General features: G+C 38.0%; 1 protein-coding gene across 1 annotated transcript; it reads left to right on the top strand.

Annotated features, from left to right (window-relative positions):
• Window positions 1-2853, top strand: LOC131785825 (ALK tyrosine kinase receptor-like). Its single transcript, XM_066170986.1, has 4 exons — window positions 1-189; window positions 651-800; window positions 1441-1959; window positions 2404-2853. The coding sequence occupies exons 1-4, from the start codon at window positions 9-11 to the stop codon at window positions 2721-2723; spliced, it is 1170 nt and encodes a 389-aa protein (XP_066027083.1). The 5' UTR covers window positions 1-8; the 3' UTR covers window positions 2724-2853.
• The last annotated feature ends 8199 nt before the right edge of the window (window positions 2854-11052 follow it).

Raw genomic sequence — 11052 nt, 5'->3', positions numbered from 1 at the left:
TTAAGAGAATGGCGGTGGCGGCTCCTCACATTTGTAATATCTTATGTGAAAGGGAAATTATCTGCCAGAGCTATAATTTCAACAGAAAAGAACAGATCTGTGAATTAAACAACCGCACAAAGGATGCAAGACCCGAGAATTTCCGCTCAGACCCAGCGTGCTTTTATATTCGCCGTTTAAACGGAAGAGGTAAGAACTTAACAAGCGCTTTGAATAAAAACCATGCTGCATACAGTCCGTGTTTTCCAATCTCCTGTGCCCTTTGGTATCAATTTCTCTATCAAAATAGAAAATTTCATCCTTTTCTTTTTTCTTTCAAGTTTAAATATTTGTTAACTTCCGTTTAAAAAAAAAGCAGCTGTGATACATGTATAAACATTGACAAAAAATGATTGCGTCATTTCTACAAGAAGCTTAAGGTCAGTAAAGAATTTTGAAGAATTGGAAGCTCAAACGAAGGGTTTATGCGAGAGGGGGTCCTGTCTTCCTAGAGGGTTGTGCTTGACAGAACGTTGAAATATTTCACAACCAAAGAAGGACATTCAAGTGAATGGAATTCGAGTCTCATTTTTATTCTCTCGTGCTTTTCACTTTTTCCTTTCCATCTGTGCTTACGAATACTTTATTTTCAACATTTTTACCCGTACCAGCTCCCTTGGGTTCGATACGGGAGTTACCAGCACGTTCATGCCGTGAAATAACAGCAAGCGAAGGGAAAGACACCGCAAGCAACAAATACTGGCTGGATCCATCTGGCACTGGGAAGGCAGTGTTGGTTTACTGTGATATGAATTTGGAAGGTAAATTACATTTAACCCATTGTAGCTTTCATTTTGCGTTTGAGTTGTCGTTTTTTTGTAGCAACCTTGGTTGCTTTAAGATGTAAAAAAATCACACCAGTCCTGAAAACAATGCATTGCGCAGTTTCAGCTGTATATTAAAAAGAAAAAAAAATACCCAAGAGGGAAAAAATACAAGCAAATAGACAGGGTTTAACCATACTACACTTTTATAAAGTTTTCAAAAACATTCTTGCTTTAACCCTTTACACCCTAACATCAGTATTCATGTTCTCCATACTGTTCTCTGGAGAATTTGTTTGACAATCAAGAGTTTCTTTAGTTGGTGATCATTTCCTTTATTCTTGTGACCTTAATGTTTGATTCAGGGCTGAGGGGTCACAGTTTCCGTATCTACAGATGGGTAGAGGATTGTTTCGTACGTGACGTAATCATTAACAGAGCGGGAAGAGAATGGAAACCTTCTATGAACCTGCTTTGATTTTGCTAAAGGGATTTTAGGAGCTTTTTCTCCTTTATCTTATTCTGCTCAACCTGCAGGAATATTTTTCAAGCGGTAGTTGGTAATACTGGCAAGAAAATGTGGACAAATTTCTTATTAGTATCATAACTTTCACTTTTATTGTATGTTTTTACGCAGGATTTACTGCTGTTTTTACAAATCTTGGTATGATTGGAAGGAAGGGACCAAACTCGATTGGTAGTCATTACAAAGATCAAGATCATGACGGACAAGTAACATTATCCAGCGGCATTCAACTGTGGACTGTGCCACGCACTGGTGAATACAGAATAGAAGCAATAGGAGCCCCAGGGGGCTACGGTGAGGACAGTACCATCAAAACCGGAGGAAGAGGGGCAAGGATGATTGGAAACTTTATTTTGACCAAAGATGAGATCATTCATGTACTCGTTGGTCAAAAAGGGGGAAAAGGGAATTCAAACCCAAAAAATGCCGGAGGTGGTGGAGGTACATTCGTGGTGAGAGAAAACAAGTCTTTGATCGTAGCTGGAGGTGGAGGGGGGATTAAAAATATGTCAGAACAACATCCAGGATGTGATGCGTCCATAAACACAACAGGAAATGCAGGGAACAATTCGCCTTTGGGGTCAGGAGGAAGCAACGGACACGGAGGAAAAACGAGTGGTCAATTTGCAGGTAAGCGGAGAAGGAAGAAAAAAAAACCAATCAGTTTTTTCAGTTAACCAGGATAGGAAGACGACAATAAGATTTATCGGAACTGAATTATAAAAATTATTAATTCTAGCTTTGAAGGTTTTCTTTTCTCGGAGGCACCTCTTAGAATATCTAAAGTTCAACTGGGTTTCCAGTTCAGTTTTTAGAAATCGTACACATTTATTTACTGCTCACCATCGATCCGTCAATATACATAGGCATCACTTCATTTACATTTCTCTCGTCCAAATAAGCTTTTCAATTTCTAGCAATTGACTACCTAATAATACTCTTAAATAAACTTCCAAAAATTGAGAAGTGCACTTAATTGATAATATTACGAATCGTCGTTTAAACGCTCTTAAACAAGTAGTCAATTAGGAGCCGTTTATGAGATAACTGCTTCTCACTTTTCGTTTATTGTAGATGGTGGCGGTGGCGGCGGCGGCGGCGGCTTCTACAGTAATGGGCAAGATACACAGTCCCGTAAAAATGGAGGTCAAGGATATCTTCAAGGAGGAAATGGTGGATATGGTAGGGGTGGGTTCGGAGGTGGCGGTGGGTTACGTACAGGCAACGGTGGAGCTGGAGGAGGTGGAGGTTACTCTGGAGGAAATGGTGGAGCTTATGAACAGTTTTCCTGTGGGGGAGGGGGAGGATCTTTTAACAATGGGACAAATCAGCAGAATGAATGTTGTTTCAATAGCGATGAACATGGTGGAGTGATCATCACGTTTCTTCAGTGACATGCCCTTGCTAGTACTTTCTCTCACATGTAGACTTGTTTTGAAGGCTGATTGTTGTTGGTCTTTAAATTCCGGAGTTGAATAATGGTGGTGTTGGCCCAACGGTGCAATCTGAGGAATTAGTCATTTGTTTTTTAGTTCAGATTTTAAATAAACAAACACAATTTTCTCAGAGTAAATATTTTATGTATGAACATCTCCTGACGTAAGGAATACGTGACCTACAAAAACTGCTATTTTTGTTCTTTTTCCGGCTCTTTTCTAAGCAATTTATCGGATGGACATGTGCATCACTTGATAACTAGTTAATACACAACATGTAGGGTATTAGGACTATTAAATGTTTCGTAGAGAAAATGTTGAGAAGACAGTCCTTCACATTTTTCTGTACTTCAATTACCACGTCTATTTAAATATGATTTTCCACTGACTACGAGGGTTTATCAATTCGTTTTTCTTGATCAAGTCAATTTTAATACGATCAGTTAGACCCAGTATCTTTGTTTTTCCGGCCGCTCTTTGGGCCGACTGATTGCATTTTTTCGCATGACACAGATTGCAGTTTTACTGCCATTGGCGCTGGTTACAAATTATCCAAAAAACTTGTATTTAAATTGAGATTGTATGGCCTCCTTTGTCGATTATCAACAGAATCCCCTATTTATAAATATTTTGGCTTTGTTTTAGTTTGACAATGATACTCTTGATTCAATGTTTCAAAGCTTTCAATAACGCCTTAGGTTGGAAAGATCCAGACAGTAGAGAAAGAGAAGGCCGAAATAAGGTGGGGAGGGCACAACCCCAACTGCATATAAAAGGCCAAGCCGAAAACAAAAAACAAAACTATTATGAAAAACAGTAAAAGCACAGTCACCCTCAGTTTTTCTCTAAGTACCTGCTTTGGTGTCATGGAAATTTAAAAGCTTTGTGGTTTTACTGATAAATCTCATCAATGATTGGGTCTCGTTTCATGAAGTACGCGAAAGTAAAAGTAAGGATGTGAATAAAATATTGTGTCATTCTTGGGCCTGTTTACATGGAGTCGGGGGACCCTAGGTAGGTGAGGTAACCCGCCTAGATGGGGTAACCCGCCTGTCCATATAACTTCTTATTTTATTTGATCACGTTTACATGATAGGTGGGGTGATGCACCTAGGGTAACCCTGTTAGCCGGGGAGACAATTTGCCATGTAAACATGTCAAGGTGCATGGGGTAACCCGTCTAGCCAGGGGCGCGGTTATGGCAAAAAGCTCAAAAGCGAAACATGTATGTTTTAAAACTTTGTACATTTCCTAGCCGTCTCATGGCAGAAATCACCAGAAACCGCAACGGAAACACAAGGAATGTAAAATGTTCACATTTCGGAATATTTAGCGATGTAAATCAACTATATTTGGTTTCCTAAACTATTCCGTATAACGTGTTGTCAACGGTTCCTCGCGAAAGCAAACACCGCGTAACACAACGCGTGACGCTTTCATGAATAAATACATATGTGTCCGAGAATTAATCTTTCGTCTTTTTCGAGATGTGAGCCTTATTCCCAGTCAATTGAAGAGGGTTCAGCTACACCTCTAGCGGAATCCTGTAAAGTGACTGAAAAGAATGGCCCAGGGTTGATGCATCATCTCTCAAGTCGTAAAACTGTAGAGTTTAGCTTCTTGCCACCTTTGACTATATATGTTTATAGTTCAGTGATTATTATTGAAGAGGAGATTTGGATAAGTGTAAGAATAAAATCTTGACCCTTTTTCCATAAAATTGTACCAAAGCCCTTTCAGATCCCGAAAAAAAAGGGTAATTTGGGACTTTAGCACTTTCAAGCCGAAGTCAAAATACACTGTAATATTCGTAGATTTTGTCGGGTGCAGTTATATAAAAACTTGTCATGTTGATGGGGCTAATTATTCGCTTGTACAGTTTGAACACAACGGAAACGAGTCGGTTCCTATTATGACAATCTCCTGCAGAGAGGAAGAGATAATTGTTTCGCAATAAAAAATCCAACTTTGCTCGAAAGTTCTTTGAAAAGACGTGAAGTGAAGCGCAGACGGGGCTTTTCATCTCCTTGGCCCTTGCTCGAGAAACCCGCACCCCCCGTCAACCTTCCCTGTACAACAATCTCATAGCGTCTGAATCAAAGGCGGCGGGGAAGGAGGGGGAATTGGCACAAGACTCTTCTTCTCGTATCGGTATAATGAGTTATTTCGCCTAAATACTTACTCTTCTTGCAATAGTATGGGATAACAAATACATTTCACAAGAGGCTCGTGAGTATTTTGTCATTTTACTACTCAATTTTTTGAAGTAAGATGAATACAAACGGATAAAATTTTAGGGAAATAGCTTTTGGAGAAGCCTAAAGCCAAAGTTTACCTCAGAGTAATTACTCACATCACTGCAATGCTTTTCATGAACGTTTTTGACTTTTCGATCCCACAAGATGGATATGATGACCAGTGGCAGACCTTTGTATTTTAAAAAGAAGTTGAGAAGCTTATTTTAACTTGACTGAAATAGCTTCTCTGGATCGACATAAAATTGACACCGCTTTTCTACAGTTTCGTAATGAAAATTAATTATCATGAGCCAAATAAAGATTTAGAGAAAAAAGCACGCGCAGCTCTTTAAACCTTTCGCTGAAACATGTTATGGGTAATAAAGCCTGATTCTTTGTCACAATTTGGCTCTAAAGTAGATCTTAATAATGGTTGTTCAAATTTCATAAGATCTAAATCAGAAAATTGGTGCACTTCCGATTTTAATCTCTAAAAAGTATTCACAATAGTCAATATGCTTTCAAATTGATGCACCCTAAAAAGGCATGAATGTTAAAAGCTTTTTACACCCTGATGCTTCCTACGCGCGCTGAAAATCGATAAGATGTATAGAAGTATATCTTGAAAAACTCGTAGCGATTATATTTTTTTCGTAAAGATTCGTCTAGTAAGGCATAGCTTAAGATAGCATGATTTCTCTAAAAAAATAAACTGCTGGCTCTCTCACACACATAGTCGAAGAAGTTTGAACTCGGGCATTATTTTTTAATCATAGCTAGAAACAATCTACAGTACTGTAAATACTTTCCTGTTAACTTGTTTTGAGAGAAGCTGACACCTTTTATCACATTTAACCAAACGTTTTGTTATGTGACTTAAGGGTCTTTGTTAAATCTTTCCGTTTGGGTTTTTTCCAGTACCCAGTTTATCTTGTCTCTGTGTTTGATTTGCATACACCGTGACATGTCGTCGTGCTTCAAAAGTTTCAAGGAGCTTAGAATTTGACTTTTTTCCATTCACTTTCGATATATACTTTTGTACATAAAGAAGGCTATTCATTTTTCTTTGTGGAGATTATTTGGTCATCATTGGTGAATTTAGAAAACGTTCAAAGTAATTTAAGGAAAGAAAGGAAGGTAAGCCCAGGTACTCCTGTAGAGGTATCGCAAAGAGACCTGGGAATTGTCTTATGGTAATTTTGCTGTTTCTGATCGAACATTCGTGGAAAGACTTTTATTAAAGACTTTTAAAAATTAAGAGTTCCTGCTTTCCAGAACTTAAAACCGTCTCAAGTCGTAAAATCATAGTGTTGAGCTTCCTACTACTGGTTATAGTCCAGTAATTATTATTGAAGTAAATACATAGTTAAATAATGGAACATAATTTTCAAACTGTTTCTGTAAAATTGTAACAAGGCGTCCTGTAGGTCCCTTGAAAAAGCTGAATATTTGGGGCCTGAGTAATTATAACCTGAAGTCAAAACACACTGTAATATCCGCTTGGATGGTTGTGTGTGGTTGTGTAAAAACTCATCTTTATAGATATGGTTAATTATTCGCTTGCACAGAGACGAGTCGGTTGCTATGGTGACAATCTCCCGCCGAAAGTAATGAGTGTAGAGTATTTGAACGCATATTTAACTACAGCTGTCTGACGTTTCCCGGCATAAAGTTGAAAAACTCAATTAAGCTGTTCGTTGGAATTATAGGGGGCGTTTTGTGGGAACATGCTGTTTGTTTTCTACTGCTATGTTCTCACCGTTTTGGCTTCTCTAATACCAGAAGGACAAGGTGAGATTTTCCTACGGTTATGTCCTAGCTCATGTTTGAGTACTATTTAAATGTTTACCGAATCGTTCTGTCACATTTTTATTATCCTTATCAATATAACTGAGCCTTGAGATATCCACACAAACTTCTTCCCGAAATATTTAAGATAATAAACTAATTTTCACCAAGTTTCGCACTAGACAGGTATAAGACAACGATCGTATTTCATAAGAAGTTCAGAATAAAATTCTAGGGAACATGGGTTTTGGGAAAGTTTACTTCAAAGTAATCAATCAGGTCTCTGCAATGTTTTCGATAAACGTTCTCGACTTTTTGACACGGCGTAATGGATAAGTTGACCACAAGCAGATCTACGAATTTTAAAACAAGTGGAAAGACTTGTTGAACTCAACTGAAATGGCTCGGCCGGATCAAAGGAAAGCTTGACGTGCAGCTTTTCAAGTTATTTAATAACTATAGTCTCTTAGTTAACAAATAGAGAAGCCTTGACTGTGCTCTGTTCTGTTATAAAGCACGCAGGAAGCGGCTAGAGCACGAAAGAAGTGTAGGGAGAAACACGAGACGTAGTCGAGTGTTTCTTCCCACTTCTTGAGTGCTCTAGCCGCTTCCTAAGTGCTTTACAACAGAACAGAGCACAGTCGAGGCTTCTCTATTTGTTTTATAATAAAGAATCCGTTAAATTCCCCATGTATTACTTTCAATTTTCAAAACAAACTTTATTTCCAAAGCGAAGAACAGTGTCGTCAGCATGCTCTATACTCTCATAGAGCACGCTACAATAAGCCAATCAGAATCCCTGTTAGAATGGTTCAAATAATCTGATTGGCTGTACAAGACAAAAGCTGTCAAAAGTGTCAAACCATCAAAGTTCAAAAACCATCAAAGTTCACACTCTGCGATAGTTTACAAACTAAAATAATTCGGCAGGTCGAATTTAGCGCTTTTGCCTGAAGTTTTTAATTCAGAATCTTGAAGTGAAATGTTCAGTGAACTTCAGCCGAATTATGGCTCATAAAAACACGCGGGTTTTTTCACATGACAAGGTAGAAAACAAACAGTTCAAGGCGAGTGTTTTTTAAATGAACGACAGCCGAATTCACCGGAACATGAAGATCGCTCCGGATGACAGCGCCGCAAAACTCGGCTGCAGTGACTGAAGTGACTTTCCACTCAACACATTGGAAAGGATATCAGAGCGAGCTCTTATTTTTTCACTCGAAGGGCGGCATGATAAGTGAACCGCGATGGACTTCAGCATGATCATATTTGCTCAGACACCGTCATGATTAGTATGAATTTTAACAATTATGTCAGTTTGGTTATATTTTTCATCATTTCTGTTTTGTTCTGTTTTGTTTTTGAACTCTGAACTTTATGTACTATACGAGTGTTGGCTGTGTTTGATTTTCATTACCGTACGTAAGCTTGCAATCTAACTGAGCGTGAAAATCTCTAAAACTCGGAATGTCTATTTTGTTTTTCCTTTAAGGATTTTCGTATCTGCCCACGTTTTAATAACGTAAATAACGGCGCCTGGTATGTTTACAAACCTTTCTTTGGTTCTTCTGTTACTACTTGCCGGCTCGCTTGTTTCGAAATTTCACTTTCAATTATCGGAAAAAAGCTAAAAAGAAGTCCCGGAAAAGGTCGAACATGGTACAATTTGGCAGATGGCGTGACAGCTTTAGCTCAGTTTTATGCTCTATACTCTCATAGAGCACGCTCTTTCAACCAATGACAGCGCGCGTTATATCCGAACTTTATTATAAACTAGAATAGTGTTTCGTGGAAAAGAATTCAAAAGAGAGGAAAAAGCAACAGAGCTTCAAGTTTTACTTTGGGCTGTAACATGTTGCATAAAAACTTGGCCTTTTGGGTAAAATCTGGCTCTAAAGTTAATCCTTAAGTTGATTCAAATATTACAGTCATATAAATCGATGACTTTATGGATTGCGGGGAGCCTCTGCAGAAAGGAAGCTCTACATGCATATATATATAAATACACACATACACTCAGTGTACTTCCTAAAGAGGGCCTTCAACCTAAACAGGTGGTTCTCACGGAAAATTTTACGCAGTCCTGTTTGATCAAAGTTTAGATTGTTGACCGTCCATTTGAGGAGTTTCTCAGCGTATTTAATTTTCAAAAATTAACGCCGTCAGGTTTTTCAGTTTCTAAAAGTGTGAGAACAATGGTGGCAAACACCACCTTGTTTTTTTTTTTTGCGTTGATGGAAATAAATGTGTTTGATTGTATTTTTCGAATACAGGAAAGTAAGTAGCTAAGTGTAGATTCCGTCTAATGGAAAAACACGGACGTGTTCCCTACAGAGGATGTATTTTTGAAAAGGAATTCATCATAAATTGATGCAGACATCCTGTTTTGACTGACATGAAAATTTTTCCCCAGGCTCGATAATCAACACCTAACTTTGAGTCCTCACTTTCACAGTAAATTTAAAAAGCAAACTGATTTATTCTTTCAGTTTATCGTACCATCAACACCAATCTGAATAATAAAGTTGTCCGTCGAAAACGGAAATTTTCGGAAACACGCTCTTAAAGAAGATGATGTTAAAATGCAGACTTAACCCTATGGCTTGAAAGAAAAATTCCAGAAAAACGAATTTGACAAAAAAACGTTATTTCAGCATGCGGCGTCCTATTTTCTATCGCTTTTCAAGTTTTGTTGTCAATTACTTCTTGGACATCAGATTCTTAAAAGCAGTCGCATGATTCCTTTCATCGTTTTTCTACTTCACTCGACCAAAATGTAACAATTTAAGGTTTATTGTTCCTGTTACATTTAATTGCGCCCTTAAAATGTGCATGCTCGAGGGGAAATTTTAGTCAGTTCGCCTCCTTTAGCCATTGTTAATGCTCACTACGGATGTAATACATTTGTTACATTTTTAGAGATAAAAGCCAGGACCTAAATAGTAACAAAAGAGTTGGTAAAAAAGTTTTTCACATACAGAGGTGTTTTTAACTCCTTGACTTATACGTCTATTTATTTATTTAATGGATTCGTACAAGTACAAGTACAAGTACAGGTGCATAACAATAGGACATAAGTCCCCTACTTGGTTAATACACCCACACCCAGCCCTGTAAAAAATATCCCGGAAAGAAATATCCCGAAAAAAGATCCGTTCCCTGATCCGACTAAACTACAAATCAGATAATCTAAATCACACAGAACATTCGAAAGTATACAAATTAACAACTTAACTTAACTTAACTTAACAAGTACAGACAGAAGAAATATTTACACGGCGACAATTAGGAAAAATTAATTTAAAAGAACGAAAATTGTCACCATCAAAAGCATTCAAAAGTCTAGTAAAATAAAACGACTCGAGTTTACTTCTAAAAGAGCTTATAGTGTCTGAATCCTTGATATTTTTAGGTAAACTGTTCCACATCAAAGTTATTCAGTTGAAGTAAAAGTCTCGAAAGGAAGACGTACGACAGGCATTTAACTTTAAATGCAGCCCTGGTGAAGCACGGCGCGTGTTGCCCTTTAGAAAAGAAAAATAATAACTAAATTCATGAGTGAAATCTATAAGCCCATGAAGGCACTTAAAAAAGAAAACCAAGTCAAGATATTCTAACCAGTAATTTAGTGGTAGTAACTTAAGCTTGATTAAATGAGCCTTATAACATAGGTTACTATTCTTTAAGATAAAACGAGTAGCTCTCCTTTGCATGTTTTTAACAAGGATTAAATTGCTGGTACTTGACTGAGGGGCCTGTAACTGAGAGCAAAAACAAAAATGAGAGCGCACTAAAGAGCAGTAAAGACGCAAAAGCACCGTACTGCCAACAGTACCAGTGCAGTTCCTTTTGAGAAAACCAAACATCCTATTAGCTTTAGCTACAATCATGACTAAGTGAGCTTTCCAAGAGGTGTCATTGCAATCATAATACCTAGATCTTTTTCGGCTGTGACAACCTCCACATTAATACCATTTAAAACATAGCTGCGAGGAGGACTAAGGCGCTTCCTAGAAATCCTTAAATTGCTGCACTTAGTAGGCTGAAAAAACAACTCATTTCGCAAAGACCAATTTGAAAGCGCGTCTGAATCCTGCTGCAGATGCAAGTAATCAGAATGGTGGTTAGTAACCTTGTAACATTTAGAGTCATCTGCAAACAAAGCCAGTGTTGCATTGGTAACAACATTAGGCATGTCATTAACAAATAGTAAGAACAGTATCGGTCCCAATTGGGACCCTTGTGGGACACCTGACCCTACG

This window comes from Pocillopora verrucosa, chromosome 8 (assembly GCF_036669915.1).
Source record: "Pocillopora verrucosa isolate sample1 chromosome 8, ASM3666991v2, whole genome shotgun sequence".
NCBI lineage: Eukaryota > Metazoa > Cnidaria > Anthozoa > Scleractinia > Pocilloporidae > Pocillopora > Pocillopora verrucosa.
This window is presented reverse-complemented; position numbering and strand designations above follow the sequence as displayed.